The 23222-nt window shown below is 40.5% G+C and overlaps 1 protein-coding gene across 8 annotated transcripts in view; it reads right to left on the reverse strand.

Moving 5' to 3' along the window:
- LOC117403040 (cAMP and cAMP-inhibited cGMP 3',5'-cyclic phosphodiesterase 10A) overlaps positions 1–23222 on the reverse strand; it is a 115034-nt gene that overhangs the window by 21664 nt on the left and 70148 nt on the right. For all 8 annotated transcript variants that reach the window (XM_059023790.1, XM_059023785.1, XM_059023784.1 and 5 more), the window contains 7 exons: positions 17258–17307; positions 16055–16195; positions 15191–15346; positions 10050–10100; positions 3081–3139; positions 2202–2253; positions 1009–1151 (listed from right to left, as the gene is read on the reverse strand). In XM_059023790.1, the coding sequence (XP_058879773.1) occupies positions 1009–1151; positions 2202–2253; positions 3081–3139; positions 10050–10100; positions 15191–15346; positions 16055–16195; positions 17258–17307 (652 nt within the window). The remainder of the gene's footprint in view (positions 1–1008; positions 1152–2201; positions 2254–3080; positions 3140–10049; positions 10101–15190; positions 15347–16054; positions 16196–17257; positions 17308–23222) is intronic.

A 23222-nucleotide genomic window follows, 5' to 3' on the forward strand; every position in this document is an offset into this window, starting at 1 on the left:
AAAAAAAAAGGGAGTTGGAAGCTTTTCAATTTCCTGTGGCAGTGACGAATCAGAGCATACCTCTACAAACTCTGGAAATGGGAGAATACTTCTCTCTTTGCACATTAATAATAACCATAACTCCAACCTAAGACAACCATTTTTTTAATAACCTCTGCCAGGCTTTCTTTTTTTAATCCAACACATTTTCCAAAGCTTACAGCAATGGCCAAACGTTTTGCATCACCTACAATGTTATGATTGGTACATCATTTATATATAAAAAATATATATATGAACATAATTTAGACTGGAAATGTCACAAACAAGTAAAACTGCTAGACAGATATTCTTTTAGGTCATGAAAGAAAAATGTCTCCCAATAAACTTCCAGTTTTCCCAAAAAAGACAAGGGTGCTAGCCTTGGTGTCCTGGCACATTCCAACAATGGTAGCTAATTTGTAGTGTGTTGGTGCTAATGTGCTGCCGCATTCTGCCCCAGAAATGCTTATCAGTGGTTACTTGCTCAATGATTTTGAAGCGCTATTTGAAACTTAGGTACTCAGTATGTGGGTAGAAGATGAGAGAAACAAAGAAAACGTTAAGAGGAAAAAGGAGTTAACGATGAAGCAAGAAGGCTGACAAAAAGACATGATCTCCATGTTGTCCGGGTAGACATGACTATTTAATAGCGTAATCTGGTATAAGGAACAGGTCTGCAACTTGAGGATTTTATTGTCAGCAGTATTTTTAATTCTGTTTAAAAGCTTGAAATACAATATATCTGGAGGTACCGACAATGTCCGACCTGTCTAACTTACTATAAATATTTTTGTTACAGTACTTCTTCATTTCCAGTGCTACAATATGTCATCCCTAAGAGTTTGGTTTAAGAGTTTTCTCTGTTTATACTGTAGTCTTCTTGCCATATAAGATCCCAACGTGAAAACAGTACATTTGAATAATGTTTCGCCATCAAGGGTTTTCAATCATCAGTATACACCCAGCCCTCAGGGAGGTGGCACTCACCTAATTTCTTTGGTTTTCCTAAAGACTGGCTTCCCTTCATTTACCTCCCCAATATCAAACAAGTCGGAGTAAAGCTCCTTATTGTTGTGGTCAACTTGGAAGAGAGCACATCGGTCTGCGTTCACCAAGTTTTTTGCATATATCTGAAACAGACACATAGGAGAAAAAAGTCCGATAAAATGAACTGTAATAATAGGGATCCCGTAACCTTTCATTTTTTGTTTTACAGTAGGAAGAGAAGCTCATAATAAAATAATTAAACAAAAAATAAATGAAGAAGTCGTCAATAAACCATTAAATGCCATTGTCCTCATTTGAGGACAGGCTACTTCGTCATTTTTTGGAGCATTTTTAACTGGCATATACTTTAAATGTTCTCTTTAACTACTATATATTGTTATGAAACTTACTCTAATTTTGTTAGCCGCAAAAATTAAGTCTAAATGTATTGTATCAAATTACATAAATACAGCTTCTGTGGCAGGGCTCAGATGTGGAGGAACAGCCTGGAGCCAAGATGGCCACCCTTTTCACAGCCACATGTAAAAGTTAAACTGGAAAAGGGTGGATTGAGACTGGGAGCAGTAGGTTGTGCTCCTGGTTTATACACCCAAATGGCCGGAGCTTGGGTACTGTTTGTGAAGGGGTTTTGTTTGGATTTTGTTTTATTCCTGTTTTGTGAAAGATAAAAGCACAGAATCACAGTTTTCTGTCTGGGTTGCTATTCTTGCCACTCACCAGCCTTGACCTTGGGACCGCTGAGTCTCAAAAGAAAAAATAATTTGGTACTTAATGTGTTAAAGGGGAAACGGTGATCTGACCAAGTTGACCCTCTAATACAATTTTCCTATGAATTAGATAAGCAACGTGTCTGCAGTGCTTATTAAATATGGCCTCTTTGTTACATATGTGCCTCCTTGTGATGCGGGTAACTTTAATTACTGGTCAGAGAGTGCAGTCTCATTGTAACCCAATTCTGTCTGCTCATGGTTGCTCCATGTCAATGGCCTACAGTCACTAGTGACACATTCACAGTCAGGACTCATGCTTCATCGCAGCACATAGACAAAATAATCAATCAATGTACTGGAAGGGGCTACAGAAATAAGAACACCACAGTTGTATATCGGTAGAAAACAGCAAAGGTTTTGAGATGCTGCGAAAAATGTATTCCATGATATAGAAGCACTTACCATAATATGTTCAAGTAGAGAATCTATTGCCACTATGTTATCAAAGTAAGTTCTGTAAAGGGAAAAAAAAAGAGCGAAAAAAAAATCTTAACAAATTTAATATATTGTGTATGCACGTTTTCTTTAATATAATTTAACAATATTGTGACTTTCACAATTATTATTATACCTAAACTTTTTTCTCCATTCAAGATGACTTTGATTTTGTACACAATTGGCAACAGAACGGCAGATACCTACAGAAAAATATACTGTATATTAGGATACTTTCAAAAATCCTTTCCTAATGAATGTCCACACCAAGTTTCATGACATGTGGGTGTCTGGTTCTCTAGATTAACCAGGGAAATGCACCCACTTCAGGTGACAACAAGTAGGTTCATATGATATAGAAATGCTAAACTGAGATACTGCTATCATTTACAACATTTTAATCTACAAACAAATCTATTTGTTTAAACCTCTTTTCAACACCAAATTTAATTGTAGCTGCACCATCTTTATGCATTTCAACATTTATTTCTTTATACTTCTTTCTTGAATTTATTTATTTTATAATGCCACAATCCTATTCTTTATTTTATTTATTTTTTTACACTGAGAGTTCTGTATGTATGGAATCGGTTTCCAAACCATCTGTATGTATGGAATCAGTTTCCAAGCCACGAAGTTGATCCTAATTCACTGGAATCCTTTAAGATCCGACTTAACAATGTTTTGGGATGCATCACCTACTAGGAACTGGGTGAGTACTGACAGACTGAATGGCCTCCTCTCTTTTCTAAATGTTCTTATATTCTTATGCCACCCACATGCTTTCAGAGTTATCTGGCATATCCTTTAAGTTCTTGCCTATATGATTAAAAGCATGGCACTTACTTAGAGACGTCAAGCAGGAAGTCATTGAGCTCAGTTTGTTTGGCAAGACCTCTGCACACCTGCAGAGAAGACCAAGAGCCATAAACAAAAGACCATCTCTTTCCAGTGTCTAGACCCTCAGCAGAATCGGTGCATGTTTTTGTTTTTCACCCCCAGACTACAGCTGAATTTGATTCTTCTTCTCTTTAATAACATCAGGTGAGTTTCCAGGCCACCACCCAAATGGTCTCCTTTCTTTTCAACTTAGTTAACTCGAAACAGTGCAGCTACAGGATATATCTGGTAACACTAGTAATAGAACAACATTTAAATTTTAAACACATTTTTACACTGTAACCAATAATTTTAAAAATCACAAAAAGTGTAGTTCCCTTACAAAAGGGTAAAGGCATATGCTAGCAAAACGTGGCAAAGTGCAGTATAGAGGGGTGGCGAGTGTGGCAAACTGCAAAAAGGACATCTTAAACTTGTATAAGGGCTAGGTCAGTATTAGGCAGAAGATTTTATTTCAACATAATGAGAATACTAACATAGTATTTAACTTTGGATGTTTGTAGCATAGGACTCAGCTATTATATGCCATGGTGACCAGGGTTTGGGTCAATTCCTGTTTTTCAATTCCAGTTCCATTTCCTTTTGAAATTATTATTATTTATTATTTGTTTATTTAGCAGACACCTTTATCCAAGGCGACTTAGAGACTAGGGTGAGTGAACTATACATCAGCTGCAGTCACTTATGTCTCACCCGAAAGACAAGCACAAGGAGGTTAAGTGATTTGCTTAAGGTCACATAGTGGGTCAATGGCTGAGCCGGGATTTGAACCCAGGACCTCCTGATTACAAGCCCTTTTCTTTAACCACCGGACCACACAGCCTCGTCTATTAAATCAATTCCCAATTGAATTAAATCAATTCCCAATTCAAATTCCAATTCACTTTTAATCCAACACATCATTGATACAAATTACAATTAGCAGTATTCTGTTCAAATGAGCTTCTCACATCTGCAACAGATTACTTCAAATGAAGTCACTGTTAGTCAATTAAATTGGCTTCAAATGAAAGCAGTTGAACAAATCACAACAATTATTAACACCAGAACTACCGGACGTACATATATACCTAGAACTACTGGAGCGGTCTTTTTAACCGCTATATTAAAATGCGTATAAAGCTACAGCAGCGTTGCACGCTACAAAACTGTTAAACAAAATTAGAAGTACAGATAGGACTACCAAACGCAATCATTTCGATGCATTCTGATTTTTTTTTTTTCAAATAAAACAATAAAACGCAGATGTAACTTCAGACAGCACACACAGTTTTACATTATTGTGGAAAAATACATGTATACTAACAGATATGATTGACATAAAACCATTTTAGATAGCTTAATTTGCTGTAAATGCAATACCACTTACCTGCGAAGGCTGGTGAATATAAACAGATACGTTATTTGTTTTGTAGTTCAGTCTGTATTTAATAATGAGCAGCGGTATCTCATGTCATACACTTTCTAGAAGCTACCCGGACATTCAACGAAAACCTGTAGGCAAAATAGTGTGCTTACCTGGAATATCTCTTTATCGAGATATTTATTGTGCTGCTTATCATAAAGAACAGGCTATTGCTGCACTGCTATAATCAGATATTTGGAGTGCAAATGAGCATGAAGAAGAGGGTTGCGACATTACTGTTTGTTTTCCTTCAAGATTGTGACACAGTTTTTGCAGCCTGCTTGGTACACGTGATGGACACCTGTTACAGCATGAGTAGGGACACGAGACTTGGGGGGTGGTGTTGGAATGGGAGTTCTGGTTGATTGCATTGTTTAAAATGCTGCACATGTATGCAAATGCTGGGCTATAAAATGTGGTGGTTTTAGCAGCTCAGAGACGACTTTTTGGATGCAGCGGGAGATTACGACACTGTGACAGAATCGACTGTCACTATTTAGGGTATGGAGGGGCGGGACTATGAATCTATATATAGAGCTACCTTTCCAGTCTGCAGGGTTTTTAGAGAGAGAGAGAGAGAAACTCAGTAGGAAATGTTGTTGAAGCTGACACCCTGGGATCCTTCAAGAAGCTGCTTGATGAGATTCTGGGATCAATAAGCTACTAACAACCAAACGAGCAAGATGGGCTGAATGGCCTCCTCTCGTTTGTAAACTTTCTTATGTTCTTATGTTCTTAGGTTGTTCTGACTGATTAAAGTCAACCAATACCTTTTAGGGGAGGAACAGTTTGTTGAGTGAGATGCTCACATTATTCTTTCCCACCTCCTGTTGATCCTGGCCTCACAATTAATATTACTATTTTGTTTTAAACTATTTTTTTCATTATTGTTGGCCCTGGGGTAGGTTCATACTTTTTTCCCTCAAACAACATACAAGACAATACAAAAAAAACAGTGCTTTACGTTTCCCATTATTTCCTGTGGGAAAGCTAGTATAGCTTGCGTGAGTGTGAATGCATGGTTGTTTGGTGGCAGCACTCGTTGAGGAGATGAGGGGAATAAGGAAGGCCCTTCAAACCTTGGGAAGGGCAGCAGAGGCCCAAGCTATGGAAGTATCCACCATGACTTCCCAACAGAAAGACTTGCTGGTTCCTGCTCCTCGACGACGGTCCCCAGCTGATCACAGTAATACATCAACAAAGCGAGAGTCAAAACTACTTCCTTTTCTGGAAGGGGAGGATGTAGAGAACTTTTTTGTGCGGTTTGAACAAATGGCATGAACATGGAGCTGGTCGGGGGGAGGAATGGGCGCCTCGTCTGGTCCCACTTCTCTCAGGCAAAGCTTTGGATTCCTATGTCAACATGGATGAGGTCCAGACGGATTCCTACAATGACATCAAAGCAGCTGTCTTGGCCAAGTATGAAATCAGTGAGGACACCTATCGGCAGTGATTGTGGAACCTGCAGACGCCACCTGGAGAGATGCCACAGGAAACCTACAGTCGCCTAAAAGGCCTCTACAAAAGGTGGATCCGGCCGGACCAACAATCTAAGGAGGAAATCAGCGAGTCTATCATTCTTGAGCAATTCCTGCAGATGTTGCAACCAGACACCAGAATGTGGGTTAGGAAACACATGCCCACTAGTGGTGTGGAAAATGCTAAATTGGCAGTGCAATAGCGACACGCACACCGTGAACCAGCGCGTCCATTCAAGCCAGCTCCAACTCCAGTAAGACCAAAGACAGGCGGTGGGTAGGCCATGGAAAAGACAATGAACATGTGGGAGATAATGTGGGGTCAAATGTAACTAGGCAGGATTTGATTTGCTTTTATTGTAGCAAAGCAGGGCATAAGGCATCAGTGTGTCCGGTAAAGAAATCAAAGGCTTACAATCACAGTTATGTTCCAAGAACATCCTGGTTAGGGGAGCAGAAAAAAAATAGTTTAAAACAAAACAGTAGGTAAAAAAGAATAATGTGAGCATCTCACACTAATTATATATATATATATATAAACAAACTATTCCTCCCTGTGGCAGGCTAGCTGCAGTGATTACGTCAGACCAGAAAGAATCATACACAGAGGCAGTAGTGATGAGTGAATCTGAGACGCGGCAGCGCTCAGTGTTTTAATAAACAAACAAAAGGTTTTAAACAGAAAACAGGACACGGCACTTGAGGCCAAAATAAATAGACAAACAAAAACGGACTAACACTTAAACTGTGGACGGACAGACAAACAAAACATGGTGAGTCAAACAAACTTACATTATTATTATTATTATTATTATTATTATTATTATTATTATTATTATTATTATTATTGTTTATTTTACCCCCTCTCCACACCCATTCTCCACTCCCCGAACACACAACCCCGAGTGAGTAAAACACAACCCCGAGTGAGTAAAACTATATATACAATTGTGCTGGGATTCAATTACCAATTAATTATTCACTTGAATCCCAGCACGTGAAGTAATCTGTGAAAACTCAGTGCTCATATATTAAGTACTTTAAATGCATGTGAAGTGAAGTGCAATCCCCGTGCCCAAATACAATTATACATTTTAAATACTTGTGCTAATTCCCACATTATATCCCGTGTACCAACTACAATACACCAACATTAACACACACAACATACAACATAAAACACAAAATTACACACAGGGGCGAGGCACATTGCCACACTTAAAAGGAATTGGTTGACTTTAATCAGCCAGAACAACCTACTGAGTTTCAGCAGGTTCTCTCTCTCAAAAAACCCTGCAGACTGGAAAGGTAGCTTTATATATAGATTCATAGTCCCCTCCCCTCCATGCCCTAAATAGTGACAGTCGATTGTGTCACAGACACTCTGTGGAGGACTAGAGAATAGTGCCTGAGATTTATTTGACTTATATTTTGTGCCTGAGTTTCAGTCTGTGCAATCAACACAGACATGTGCAGTGCACTTGCCACACACTGCCTTATTGCACACGGCACAGCTGTCATGTGTCTTGTTCCCCTTGCACTTTGCAACTGGGCACTGGCGACACTTGCGGTTTGCCGGTTTCATACCTCTGATGCCAAGGCAAATTTGTCATTATGAAGACGCTGGCTTTTGGTTGTCTTCAGTGCTGGCCCCCACTTACTGGACCACAAGCTTTCCACTGACAGGTTTCTAGCTCCAAATGCGATGAACACATCCAATTCCTCCAAAGAGATTGACCAGGAGTCATCCTGCAGTTATCGGTGGGCTTCAGCTTGTGCATCTGTGTATGTGGTGATGCACAGGCTCACCTATCAAGAGTCGGAAGGCACTCAATACGCTCTCCTCACTGATGTTGCATTTTGCATATGGAGTTGGTCCTGAAACTTCCTTCAACATGTACTGTTGAGCCATTCTTCCTGCAGCTTCCATACCAGTAGTTATAATATCCTACATAGTCCCATCACAAGCAACTCCTGGATTACTTTCTGGTGCTTGGGCTCCCAAATGATCATGGGATGGTGCATGAATTCATCCCCTTCCCCATCTGTGTCCACAAGTTGATACAGGGCCCGTCGATTGACCTCTATCTAAGGTAGGTAATTGCTACCTCCTGGATGGTAACAAAAATCTAACTTGAGTATGCAGCTGTGTTTGTGTTTGTCTCTGTCCCAAATTTGCTGCAACTTCGTTCTCACTATCACTGTCACTGTCAGCGTCCCTATCACCAACCTCATTGTGATCAGAGTAAGTTTCATCACTGTCTTGGTCTGGTGCATTTTCGTGTCCAGATTCGTCTTCCGATAACTCCTGAAAGTACTGCAACACTTGCTGTGCAGTCCTACGTTGTGTTGGTCTATTAATTTTAACTAGAAAATAAGTATTTTTATAGCTGTTGATAAATAAATCACATCTGAAAAAGTCTCCTGTTGTAGCTATTCAAAATAAGCGTGAAGCTTTCAAGTTCAACTGTTTTTACTATGACGGTCAAAATGACAGCTCCGTTAGTTCTAGGTATAATGTATTATATCTCCATAAGTTTCTGCAACCCTGGGTTTACTGATGCTTTGAGATGTTTAATACATATATTTAGGAAAAGTCAAAAAAAGCACAGACGCCTAGCTGCCAAATCAGTGGAGAAAAATTTAAAAACTGTGACTGGTCAAAAAGACCGCTCCGGTAGTTCTAGTGTTAATGTCTCTAAAATATCAATTTCATATCCAATTCCTTTAAAGGAATTGTAATTGTAATTTTATTTTTAAAAGTAATTGGAATTGGGAATGGATTTAATAAAGGAATTGGAAATGGAATTGGAATTAAAAAACAGGACATAACCACAATCCTGATGGTGACATCATGTTCATGTATCAAAGCTGCAACTGACTTTCGAGGAGTGATATTCTTAACAGATCTCTGGATCGCTACAGACTTTTACAAGCAATACTGAATGTAGAGTATGGTAATTTACAACATGTGGAAAAAGAGAAAAACAGCATGCTGCCTCTTACTGTTCCAAAGAAATACCGAGTGGAAAAAAGTGGTTTATTATCCATACAGAGCACAGACATTTCTCTTTGCGAAGCTGACCATGGTTCTGGCCCTACGGATACTTTTGTTAAATGTACACTTCTTGTGTGTTTTGATTTTTAATGTACGCAAGGAGCATCCGATTTGAATTGCACTGTTGCGAACAACGGAAGCTATTCTGCAAAAGTTTTTTTTTTTAATTGAGAAACTAAATGTGGATCGTAATAGACCTGTTCATAGTTTATAGAGATGTATACATTACAGTAATGCATTAAAAAACAAACTCTATGTAGCAATGGTATATTAGTTCTAAATAATGTGTTTTTTTGAGGGCCATATTGTATAAACTGCAGCTGATCTAATTCCTAACGTGTCAAATTGATTCAGTATTATAACAGTGGTTTCGTGTGTGTATGTGTGTGTGTGTTTTAATTCCATTAAAATTGGCTGCCATGAACAGTACATACAAATGTACATATATTTAAAAGTTCTTAAAGAACACATAAAACAAAACAAATAACCAAAAACAACAAAAAGGCCATTTAATGTATGCACACAACGTCACTTGCTTTCTGCACTGTTGCTTCTACCAAAAATAACAGCTTGTCCAGCCATCACCTAAATCAAAATCAGCCACATCGTGCAGTGCTCAATGAGCCATATATGGCTTAAAAGCTATCTGTTAGACAGCCCCAGGTTACACCACGCAAAATATATTTAAAAACAAAATAAAATAATTCATAGACCATGCATGACATGGTTTTGAAGCCCAGAAAGTCCTGGACATAAATCTAAAAAAAGACTACAATGGTAGTACTTTCAGTTCAAGACAATACAATACGAGAAATAATACAAATGTGTTTCTGTCTACCTCAGGTATAAGCAAAAAAAAAAAAAAAAACTGTACACAGACAAAACGATGTCTAGACACATTCCATTAACCTGTTTAGGGTTTAGAAGGCTCTAGAAAGAAAACTGTGAAGAAAGACTAAAACAGACCACATTACCTGGACTTGGTGTACAGCCACAGAAGCCCAGGCTAAAGTTGCTGTTGCAACCTAGACGGGATGAAAAACAAACATGTTACAAAATAAGGACCTGATATAAATCATGTTTTTTTTTTTGTTTGTTTTTTTTTTTTACTGAAAATGTGTTTATGGAAAATATTATTCATGCAATAAAAGATGTGTTAAATAGGATCAAAATAAAAATAAAAAATGTTTCGATATTGCCTGTTTTTATTTTATTTTATTTTACTGGCTGAAGGACAATTCAATTAGGGATAAAGTTTCTAGTTAATCAATTTCTTGCTATAACAAATATAATAAGCATTCTCAAAGTACATTATTTCATTGCAAAAGTAGATCAATTTTGTCTGCTGATTTAATTACAAAAAAGAAAAACTACAGGATGTTGAGCTATGAAAGAAACTTATGCAGTTACAGAATATGGAGATTATCTAAATACAGACAGAGAGCAAAGTCATTACCATGTAACAAATTACAAGTGAAAACCCACCCTTTCAGTGAGGTGCATTTGAAGATTAGAGTACATTTGCTCTTCGTATAATAAATGTCCCTGCAAAAAGTTTCATTAAATTGGACAAGCTGTTTCCACTCACTCTGGATCAACTGACAGCAGAAACTACACCGAATGATTGCAAACCCCACACACACACACACACATTAGAAAACGTGTCAAACAACAAATACAATTACATTTGAAGACACCTGCTCTTAAATTAAACAAAACAAATGAGCAAATACCACAACAATCAAGGATGACTTTAGTCAACTCCTCCTAAAAACAGATTACTTTGGAGACTCACAATCTAGCCCACTTGGACAGCCAGTTCCAGAATTTAGGTGCTTCGTAACAAAAAGACACAAAACAGACAGCTGGACACTGGCAGCATGGACCGCAGAGCTCTTGCCTGTGGTGTACCCTGCCACAAAGCCACTCAGATAACAGGGATCCATTTGAAACTCAATGATAAACTCAGTGATAGAAAAGGAGATGACTTAGTGATAAGCAGATCATGAGACCACAAACATGTAATGAATCAAAAGCTCTCTTTTTCAACTTAAATAACCCTTTCAGCTACCCAATACTGTCCTCTTAGGTTAAACCACTGTTTGGTGAACTGAACTCTTCAGATCAGCTCTTCTTCCATTCCAGTGCAGTTACTCCCTCCTCTGAAATAACACCAATAGATTTCCATGTGTTCACGCACAAGAAGAAGCAGAAGCTCGCCTCATGATCAATAAAAATGACTCTGGTGTTACATTTCCAATGTTGGTTTGAAATGTATACAGTTCTTGAGTGCTTAACAACAACATTTCAGAACAGGCTATACCAGACGTGGCCAAACTTCCTGACCCTACGAGCCGCATAGCAATTTTCTTTTTGTATTAATTCTCTCGAACATTATAACAGAATCAGTTTGTGTCATATTTATTGTACTGTAGATCTAAAAGAAACTTTAAATGTAACACTATGATGTTTTTTCCATTATTTCTGTTTATACTGTATGTATTACCCACTTCAAATAAAATATATTCAGTTATTATGAAGCAAAATACAATAACTACCCTGATTTCACCAAAAACACCATATAAAAATCCACATTTTTGTAAGGATTCTTTTTGACAAGCTCTTCCCTTGAAGATCTGAATGCTACGTTTTATGCTATGTTGTATGACTGCTGCGTGTATTAAATACTTTTGAGAACACTCTATGGATGACAAATGCACTGTATTTATTTTGAAAGGGATTACAGTACCTGCTCATGATGAGGCTTACATAGAATATACATTTTAGACCTGCAATATAGCATTTAAACATGCATTCTCTACTCTAGCGTCAACACATTTTATAAAAAGATTCATTCATCTGAATTAGGCAAGAGCGATATTCCATGCCTTACAAAACTCGCTTGAGTCGATCAGCTTCTTTACTGAAAACTGAAAGGAGCACCTGCTGACTGCTGAGGTGTGCTTTTAAAGAGGCCAGCTTGTTTCTCCTTAAGTCTGATCCAGGAGGATACTCAGATGAAAATTTGTTGTGATTTGTTTCGTAATGACGTTTGAGGCTGCTCGCCTTGTACAGACTAGTGTACACGATTTGTTGCAGATGAGACACAGAGGTTTACCACCGTTTTCAGTGACAGCAAACTCTTACTCCCATTCTGTCTTAAAGCCTCATACTTTCACTTATTACTCGTGGAGGGTTTGCTCAATGCCATTGTCTCCACAAAATGAACAAGCACTTAATTCAAAAGTATGAAATTGACTTTCAACTGCACGTCCAGCTGATCGAAATACGCATGCACCAGTGAGCGGTGTCGAAAGTCATCAAGTGACAAAATGTCCTTGCAGTGAACATGCAGACTCAAAGAAGGGGAGAGAAGAAAGATTAATAAACACAAACGAATACAGAGAACACAAATAATAAACTTGTTGTGTTTATTTGTACTTTTTCTCTCTTTTTGTTTTTTGTTTATTATTCTTTCTTCAGTTCATTCGAGCTGCGAAGTGTGCGTCACCCAGAGGGAGCGGCACTTGAACTGCCCGGGAGCTGCAGTTGGCCACCTCTGAGCTATACACTTACAGTATGGTTCGTGAAAAAAAAGGAAAAGAAAATAGAATTAAATAAAGCAGTAAAAAGAAGATATGCAGCAGGCTATAAAATCCCTCACAATAATATCGACTATCGACTCCAAAAACGGGGCAAATTACCAAAAAAGGGCTGAACAAAGACTGTTGTTCAGTGGGGGGGGGTCTCTTTCATCACTGTTTAAACAGTTTGTAATATGCCTTATATGAGTATATCTGTATTTAGCCTAGGCAAGGCTGTTAAAGATTCATTCTGGGCTGGTGTTAAGAGCTAAAGTAGGTTTAGTACTGTTTACATACTGGATGTTTAATATTTAATGTGCACACAGGTGACCAGACAGACAGCCAGGCGCTGTTTAAGATGATGGAGTGTTTCCTGGCAGAGCTGTATCAACGGAAGGTCTGCATTGTTGTCCAGAGCCTGGAATAAAATCTTAGAACCAAGACTGTTCTCTGTTGATATTCAGCCTTGATATGTATACTCTAGAACTTTCCACTGCAGTAAATGTATAAATCTACATGTGTATAAATGCCTATCCCGCGATTATTTAAGCTGAATATATGTATACAATACACTAGCTTTCCTAAAGGCCAGCAGATCAAAAATAATCAACAAGCTACTTAAACAGCAGATGTGCTCTCAAACTCAAAGAATCGTCTCAAGCATCTCCAGATACCTTTGCTATTATTCTTTTATTTTTTTTTATTTTTTTTTATTTCGTTTTTGGTGGCTGAACTAACCTGTGAAAGGAACTTTCTTTACCTCAGTTTCCTCACCTGACCCTGTATATATATATACAGTGCCTTGAAAAAGTATTCAGCCCCCATCCCTTTTTTCACATTTAGTCTCACAGCTTGGGATTTTTATTTATTAGATTGGGATTTTTTATTTGTGAGTCACACATTCTTCTTCACAGAGTCCCCCCAAAAAGAAAAAAAATAGTAAACAATAAAATAATAAAAATTAAAAAACAGAAATGTCATCATTTTTTAAGTATTCATCCCCCTGGGTCAATACTTGGTTGAACCACCTCTGGCAGCTATTACAGCCAGTAGTCTTTTCGGATAAGTCTCTATTAACTTTGCACACCGTGATGGAGCAATATTTGCCCATTCCTCCTTGCAAAATTGCTCAAGCTGTGTCAAATTAGTTGGGGAACGGTGATGGACAGCAATTTTGAGGTCTTGCCACAGATTTTCGATGGGATTAATGTCAGGACTCTGACTGGGCCACTCACGGACATCTATTTTCTTAATTTTAAGCCACTCCAGTGTTGCTCTGGTAGTGTGCTTTGGATCATTGTCCTGTTGAAAGACAAATTTCTTCCGCAGTTTGAGTTTTCTGGCAGAGGGGTGCCGGTTTTTATCCAGGATTTCTCTGTATTGTGCGCCATTCATCCTCCCATCAATCCTGACAATATTGCCAGTCCCTGCTGCTGAAAAGCATCCCCATAACATGATACTACCACCGCCATACTTTACGGTGGGGATGGTGTTACCTGGCTGGTGTGCAGTGTTTGATTTGCGCCACACATACCGCTTAGCGTTCAGGCCAAAAAGTTCCACTTTAGTCTCATCAGACCACAAGACGTTCTGCCACATAACTGCAGTATCTTCTAGGTGACGTTTTGCGAACTCTTTGCAGGCAAGGATATGGGTTTTTTTTCAGCCAGGGCTTCTTCCTTGCCACTCTCCCATAAAGGCCCTTTTTGTGGAATGCCTTGGAGATTGTTGATACATGAACATCACCGTCCATCGCAGCCACTGACTTCTGTAACTCATTCAGAGTCACAGTTGGCCTCACAGTAGCTTCCCTAAGAAGTGCCCTTCTTGTCCGGTAACTAATTTTAGAGGGGCGGCCTGATCTAGGCAGTGTGGTGGTAGTTTCGTATTTTTTCCACTTCTGTACGATGGACTGCACTGAGCTCTGAGGGATGTTCAATGCCTTTTATTTTGTACCCTTCCCCAGATTTCTGCTTCTCTATAATCACATCCCTGACTTGCTTAGAATGCTCTTTTGTCTTCATTTTGATTCTTTCTTTTGAAAGTTTCTACCATACTGTGGGACCATACAGAGAGAGCGGTATTTATCCTCACAGATTAATTTAAAGCAGGTGAACCACTAATTTCTTACACAGGTGGACTCCATCAACAAATTGTGTGACTTTTGAGGTAATATATTGCACCTGAGCAAATTTAGGCTTGCAGTTACAAAGAGTATGAATACTTTTTTAATCTGATCATGTCCGTTTTTCATTTTTAGTAATTATTGAAAGCTTTTGGAATTTTTCTTTTGATTTGACATGGTGCTCAAGGCTTTGTAGATCAGTGGGAAAAAATCCTAATTTAATCTATTTCAAATTCTGAATCTGAGACAACAAAATGTGGAAAAAGTGTTGGGGGCTGAATACTTTTTCAAGGCACTGTATATAAAAAATTGCTGTACATTCTGTAACATTGATTCTCAGAATCCAGCTCATGGCAACCTACTTATTTCTGATTTGTGGGTTGGTGATTGAGGAGTGGGTCTTTACCTCCTGGTGGCTGAGACTGAAGGGGTCCTTTCCCCAGTTTCGATACAACTCCAGGATCCCGATGAGATCCCCAATAGCAGTGAGGATCGGTAAACAAAGAACGGACTGGATACGAGTCCCTGAGTCCAGTCCAGTGCCTTTGGGAAAGCGCTCATCCTGCAGAGGAAGTACAGACACTGGGAGTCAGGGCACAAGCTTAGTGGAAACAAAAAAGGTCTAAAAGATCTATGAGAAGGAAGTTTTACAGTCCAAAGTAATTTATTTATTTTTTTGTGTTTTTTTTTGTTTTTTTTTACCAATTTTGCTCATTTTAAGGAAAAAAAAAAAATATGTGGGAATACACAAGTTAATTTCTGCAAATATACCCCTATGGTAGTTCCATAAAACAGGACACAACTATCATAAGAAATATTTCATTTTATCTACTGTACAAAAGTTTAGGAAGGCAGTTGTGACCTGTTCTGGGAAAATGCACCTGTCCTTCATCCAGTCCTGATTAGAAGAACCACGGTACCTTATTGGGGTGGTTTGAAAAACAGGACTGCTGTAGGTGCAGGTATAATTCCTTCTCCGGCTTAGGATGGGTTCTCTCAGGTTGCATAATGTGACTGGTTCCACAGACCCCAATTATCACTATCCTTGAACTACCTAATGCTACCATAGGTAAGGCAGTCCTACATTAGTGCTAAATCGGGGTCTGTGAAACCAGCCCATGAAGGTTTGCTCTTCAGTCTTCAACACTGCAGCAACTTGCTGGTAATACGGAATAAGAACCAGATTGTTTCACTGGCTCTAAACAGATCGTATGACCTTGAGTGTTGTGTAGGAATGGGAAAGCTAGGCTCGTCTTGCACAATGCCTTACCACCAGGATGTCATCCACCAACAGTGTTTTTCTAGTCTTGGCTACATGTGCTGCGATTGTGGTTCCAAAAGCAATGGGACCGGAGGGGATGAGCCTTGGCAGCCCTTCCTTTGCTCCCGTTGGTGTAAATAAACACAGACTCTGCAGTAAATAGACAACAGAAAAAAAAGAGTTTAAAGTGCTATATCCCACATTTGTACTTCAGTAATTCTGATACCTCAGAGGTGAAATAAGGGGCAGGTTGGAAGAAATTGGAAATGCAGTATAGGATGGTAAATAGACAGCTTATGACAGGGAGGCATAGTCTATATGGCCTGCAAAGCTACAGTATGCGTCCTGTCACTGTTGCAAGCTATTTTTGTTTTCAGTGGTTTCCCCAAACACATTAACATTTTAACATTGTTCTAAGTGCATCCCATTAATGGATAAAATCTCAAGAAAAATAAGAATCAGGGAATATTATTGACCTGTTTTATTCAGCATAGAATAAATATTAGAAAAAAGTTTAAGAAGCATGTGTGGACGACAAACGTATTGGACCAAAATTTTAATTCCCTGTTTTCTCCAATTTACTACAGATCAAAAAAGTTTAGTAATACACAGACACGCACAGACATGCACACACACACAAACACAGATGGACACACACAGACAGCAGACACCATGACTTTCTAAAAACAGACTTGTGGTGCTGTATCTTCCTGGTTCTCTGTCACAATCAGCAGAAATAATTTAGATAGAACAATTGAACAAATTTATCTAAATACACAGAATATATATATATATATATATATATATATATATATATAATTCAATGAATAAAACATGCCGATACTATGTGTTCCTAAACTTAAAAAAAAAAAAAAAAAAGAAGAATATTCAGAATAGGTATGTGCATTATAAACATGTGTAGCATCACGTCCAGCTTATAGTGCTGAAAGTAAATGAAGTGTTTCAATGTCACAGGGTAGTACAGTAACTGGTGACAATAAAAACCTCTGGATTGAAAAATCTATTTCTAAAGGTTAGTTTGAGTCACAGGGTTCTATAGGGGGATGGGTCAGGAAAATATGGAATGGATAATTGCATAGAAAGGTATATAGCATATTTCTATGACTCTTAAGATAGGCCAACCATAGGTGGTAAATAAATAAACATATCGAATATAGTTTATAAAAATTTTAAAAAAAGATTAGTACTTACATTGTTGCATTCTCCCAGAAAGTAAAGTGCAAATCCATCTGCTTTAGTCGCTGTTAAGATAATATATAGTGTTACTTGTTTGGTCTCTTGTATGAATAAGCAATAAACTAGACAGCATGTTGCAAAAAATAATAGTTTGACCCAGGCTGAAAGTCAGTTACATTACTGTTCACGTGACATCATGAACCAGAGACTGGGGCTATAATTTTCTACTTGTGATGCAACTTCTGATTAACTGTGTAATTGAACTGCACCCCAAGGACAGTACTGGTGCCAACACTGAACCTCACAGAACCAGGAGGCAATCTTAAACAAGATCACAGGGCCATTGTAAGCGTATGGAGGTAATACGTTTTAAGGCAGAATGTTATCTGCCAGTGGCAAGATAACATTATTCCTTAAAACTTGTACTGCAGACCTGTACCTATATTGTACTTAATGATTTTAATAAGGGGATCCATGAATCACCCTTGCATACATGTAAACATTTGGGTTTTCAAAATAAGGGAGCTCTTGTAAACTGAAGTGAATACCTACATAAGACAAAGGCATACAACTATTCCACTTTATTACTTGGCAGAATGATAGATACGGTGCTCCTTCGAATTGCTTTTAAAAAGGAAAAATATAAAAACAGAAAAACAACCGTACCATGCTTCACAATAAAAATCTCTCTTGGCCCCTGTGGTTGTTATTGTACTGTAGCTGTAGGTGGCTCATTTGGCAGCAGCCAATGCATTATAAACAGGTCCACTGTCGTTGATTTTGCATGACAGAAAGTTGTTACTTTCATCACACATCATAAAGGCTTAGTTTGGTAATTCACATTGACATCGTCAAAGGACGAGCTATGGCACATATTTTAAGACAAGAAAAAAAAACATCATAAAAATAAAAAAGCCAAAATACACAACAACGTGGTATTGCAATGTTATTCATTACACTGCACATATGTGGCGGACCAATAATACCACTGTAAGTAACATTTTATTGTCAACTATCTCCTATTTTAAACAAACACACTACTCTGTAAACACATGTCATCAATCAATCTGAATTTCTAAAGCAATGTTGATACTGAAATTCTAATAGAAACGCCTTTCACAATTTTTGTGTGACTTTTTAGACTTTCCTGTCTACTGCAGATTTGCAGGACTTGTCACAACATATAAAAGTCTCTGCATATGTAACTTTCTTGATCTCCGGTTTTTCTTTGGCAACGGAAGATGTCATTGATGAGCTGGTTTTCTGAGCGTCACTGGCTTTTTTGTGATGTTCGTTCTTACCAAACATCACTCTTGCCCCCATGTCCCATCGTTAAAAAGAAAGCACGACTTTTTCCAACGTTGTTTAGAATTTTGTGAGAATATGTAGTGGTCTAAGAAGACAAAAATTTGTATCAATATTTGTGTGTTTTTTTTTTTTTTTTTTTTTTACCAGAAGGGCTGATCACATGCGACGTCATCGTAGATGGTCAAGTATGTGAGCTTGCCTCGCGCGCCGAACAAGAGTATATTGCTGCAGAACGAAGGCTCCCACAGCGTAACTCACACAGGGTAGTGCTGTGTGCACAACTCGTAATTTACGTAGTGCTTCATTAACCCGCAACACCGCTACCACGTGACGATAATAGGGTATGAGAGGGAGAGAACATTGAATGATTACCCTGTGAGCATTAATTGCTGATCCACGGCAACAATACCCCACGAACCTTAGGTTTAGGGTTAGGTTATTGTTATGAAATAAACTTTGTTAGTACATACATGCATCACCTTTATCGTGTGCTCGGGCTGCAGCATATAATGTTGACGTCTATTACGATTTGAGCACACAGCACTACCCTGTGTGAGCTACACTGTGGGAGCCTTCGTTCTGCAGCAATACCCCTCTCGCACCGCATGCATTCCTGCCACAGGTCTCCCCTGGGTCCTAAACCCGGCTAGGAACAGACGGGGATTGCAGTAACCACACACCGAAGATGACACAGTATCTATGATTTGAGTACCTGAAATGTTAGCAAGAAATTTACTTTTGCAGGTTTGCTGACGTAAATGGGTTTAACAGTAGAGTTTTCAGCAAAATATGGGAGAAAATCTGTCCCGGGAGTTGTCCGGGAGAAGTGTGCAGAAAACGGGATAGTCCTAGCAAATAAGGGAGAAAACAGCTGGATAAAGTGTGGAGGTGTGTTCTATATTTATTCTGTTTTTTATTTATTTCTTATTTATGTTGTGGCAATGTGCTCCGTCCCTGTGTGCGTTTCTGTGTTGTATGTTGCGTGTGCTGTGTTAATGTTGGTGTATAGATATGGCTGCACGGGATATAAATGGGTGTGTGCAGCACGAGTTATTTAAAATGTATAGTTGTATTTAAGCACGAGGATGGCACATCACTTCACGTACATTTAAAATATTTAATATGTGAGCACGAGGTTGCACATAATTAATTCACGTGCTGGGATTCAAGTGAATAATTAATTAGTAATTGAATCCCAGCACAACAGTATATATAGGTGCACGTTTCACTCACTCAGGGTTGGGTGTTCGGTGAGTAGTGAACCGGAGAGAGAGAGAGAGAGAGAGAGAGAGAGAGAGAGGAGGAGGAGGAGGAGGAGGAGGAGGAGGAGGAGAAGAAGAAGAAGAAGAAATAAAGTTAAAGCTAAATATTTATAACAATTGCTATCGCGTGCTGGTAGGACCAGCACGATACTTGTTTGTTTATTTACTCACCGTGTTGTGTGTCTGTCCATCCACCGTTTATTTAATTGTTAGTCCGTTTTGTTCGTCTATTTATTTTGGCGCAAGCGCCGTGTCCTTTTGTTTAAACCTTTTATTTATAATAAACCGCGCAACAGCGCTTTCATCATTTCACCTCATCTGTCCTGTGTGTATTCATTTCCTGGGAAGTGGGATGACAGCAGCCCCTAGCGTCAGACCAGGGAAAGTGCATTTTTTTTGCTGAGGTGTCCTTTTGGGGAAAAAAAAGGGGCAATGGAAGAAGACGCCATCAGGCTGCGGGACTGGATCCTGGACAATGCTGGGCTGGAGGCCCAGTCTATGCCCATAGCCATCCGAGTCCTGTGGCTGATAGACAGGGAGCGATTGGAGGCGTATGAGAGGGAACACACCCCAAACACCTTGGAGGAAGGTGTGGAGTTGGTCCTCAGCTACCTGGAGGCAGCTGTAAACAGATCAGCAGCCCAGGTAGCAGGGCCACCAGCAGAGGGAGAATGCCTGCTGTCCCCACTTCCACCAGCAGAGGGAGAATGCCTGCTGGTATCGCTTCCCCCACCATCACGAGGAGAGGAGCCGGAGCTGCCTCTGCCTCCACCATTACCACCAGCAGAGGAAGAATGCCTGCTGGTTTCCCCTTCAGAGGTTGAGCCGCACCAGTCCCCTGCAAGAGAGGCAGAGCCGCACCAGTCCCCTGCAAGAGAGGCAGAGCCGCACCAGTCCCCTGCAAGACAGGGAGAGCAGCACCAGTCCCCTGCAAGAGGGGGAGACTACACGCTGCTCCCACCTCAGTCGCCAGGAGACTACACGCTGCTCCCACCTCCGTCGCCTGGAGACTACACGCTGCTCCCACCTCCGTCGCCTGGAGACTACATGCTGCTCCCACCTCCGTCGCCAGGAGACTACACGCTGCTCCCACCTCCACCGCTTCCACCACTAGGAGCAGAGCAGCAGGAGCTGCCTCTGCCTCCACCAGGAGCAGAGCTGCCTCTGCCTCTGCCACCTCCAGGAGCAGAGCTGCCTCTGTCTCCATCTCCTTCACCACCTGGAGCAGAGCAGCAGGAGCTACCTCTGCCTCCACCACCTCAACCGCTTCCACCAGGAGGAGAGCAGCAGGAGCTGCCTCTGCCTCCTCCACCAGCAGAGGGTGAATACCTGCTGGTTCCGCCTTCATTGTCGTGGGAGGACTGCTTGCCCCTCCCACCTCCACCAGCAGAGGGTGAATACCTGCTGGTTCCGCCTTCCCCCAACATGGGAGGACTGCTTGCTGCTTCCACCTCCACCACAAGAGGAGCTGCAGCTGAGTTTCGCTTCGCCCAAGGATGTCAGCCTCGCTTCGCCCAAGGATGCCAGCCTCGCTTTGCCCAAGGATGCCAGCCTCGCTTCGCCCAAGGATGCTTGCCTTGCATTGCCTGGGGCTGCCTGGTGCTCCGCATCGCCTGGGGCTGCCTGTTGCTCCGCATCGCCTGGGGCTGCCTGTTGCTCCGCATCGCAGCAGGAAGTACTGTGGCCGGAACCCCACCAAGGGGAGCTGCCAGCCACGAAGAAGTGGGAGGAGGTCTGGAGACCACCAACCCCAGCAGCAGTTTCGCTGCTGGAGATCGTGGGGGAGGTCAGGAGACCTGCTCCCACTGCAGTACTTGCGCTGCAGGAGATACTGTGGCCGGAGCCCCGGAAGAGGGAGCTGCCGGCTACAAAGAAGGGGGGAGGTCAGGAGACCACCCCCCAAGCAGCCTTTCCGCTGCCAGGACTGCCCCAACTGAAGGAGTCAGTCTGGGAGCTGTCAGCACGTCTGCTGACAGCATGGCCAGTAGCAGCCTGGCTACTGGCAACATGGGCCCCTTGAAGCCTCCGGCTCTGGCCCAGGACTTTGTGCTGGACTTTTGGGCTTTTAAGGGGGGAGGTGGCCGTTGAGGCCATGTGTGCTGTGCACAAGGGGGGGTATATGTGGCAATGTGCTCCGCCCCTGTGTGCGTTTCTGTGTTGTATGTTGCGTGTGCTGTGTTAATGTTGGTGTATAGATATGGCTGCACGGGATATAAATGGGTGTGTGCAGCACAAGTTATTTAAAATGTATAGTTGTATTTAAGCACGAGGATGGCACATCACTTCACGTGCATTTAAAGTATTTAATATGTGAGCACGAGGTTGCACATAATTAATTCACGTGCTGGGATTCAAGTGAATAATTAATTAGTAACTGAATCCCAGCACAACAGTATATATAGGTGCACGTTTCACTCACTCGGGGTTGGGTGTTCGGTGAGTAGTGAACGGGGGAGAGAGAGAGAGAGAGGAGGAGAAGAAATAAAGTTAAAGCTAAATATTTATAACAATTGCTATTGCGTGCTGGTAGGACCAGCACGATACTTGTTTGTTTATTTACTCACAGTATTTGTGTGTCTGTCCATCCACCGTTTATTTAATTGTTAGTCCGTTTTGTTCGTCTATTTATTTTGGCGCAAGCGCCATGTCCTGTTTTCTGTTTGTTTAAACCTTTTATTTATAATAAACCGCGCAACAGCGCTTTCATCATTTCACCTCATCTGTCCTGTGTGTTCATTTCCTGGATCTGACGTCACCACTCAGCCAGCCGTGTGACATATGTATATACAATCTGCTACTTGGGAGAGATATTTATCTGGGTAAGATTGTTATTTTGCCTATGGGCACACTTTCACATTCCCACTTTGGACTGGGATGCATACAGTTGAAATGGTTGAAAATGAATAATATTTGAGGTAGTACTACACTTGTGGGACTCAAAGCTCACAAAATATTTTACATATATTTGAAGAGTGGGGATAGAGACAACAAATTATTATTATTATTTATTTCTTCGCTGACGCCCTTATCCAGGGCGACTTCCAATTGTTACAAGATATCACATTATTTTTACATACAATTACCCATTTATACAGTTGGGTTTTTACTGGAGCAATCTAGGTAAAGTACCTTGCTCAAGGGTACAGCAGCAGTGTCCCCCACCGGGGATTGAACCCACAACCCTCTGGTCAAGAGTCTAGAGCCCCTCCCCATGACAGTAACTCTTTTCAAATGTATAAAACACATGTCTAATTACTGCACTGAAGCGTTTTATATCAAAAAACTAATAACTTGCTATTTTTACCATGGCATAGCAGTAGAGGCATGTATCTAGGAGGCTGTGTGGTCTGGTGGTTAAAAAAAGGGTTTGTAATCAGGAGGTCCCCGGTTCAAATCCCGGCTCGCTCACT

The sequence above is a fragment of the Acipenser ruthenus genome, chromosome 5 (assembly GCF_902713425.1).
Source record: "Acipenser ruthenus chromosome 5, fAciRut3.2 maternal haplotype, whole genome shotgun sequence".
Lineage (NCBI taxonomy): Eukaryota > Metazoa > Chordata > Actinopteri > Acipenseriformes > Acipenseridae > Acipenser > Acipenser ruthenus.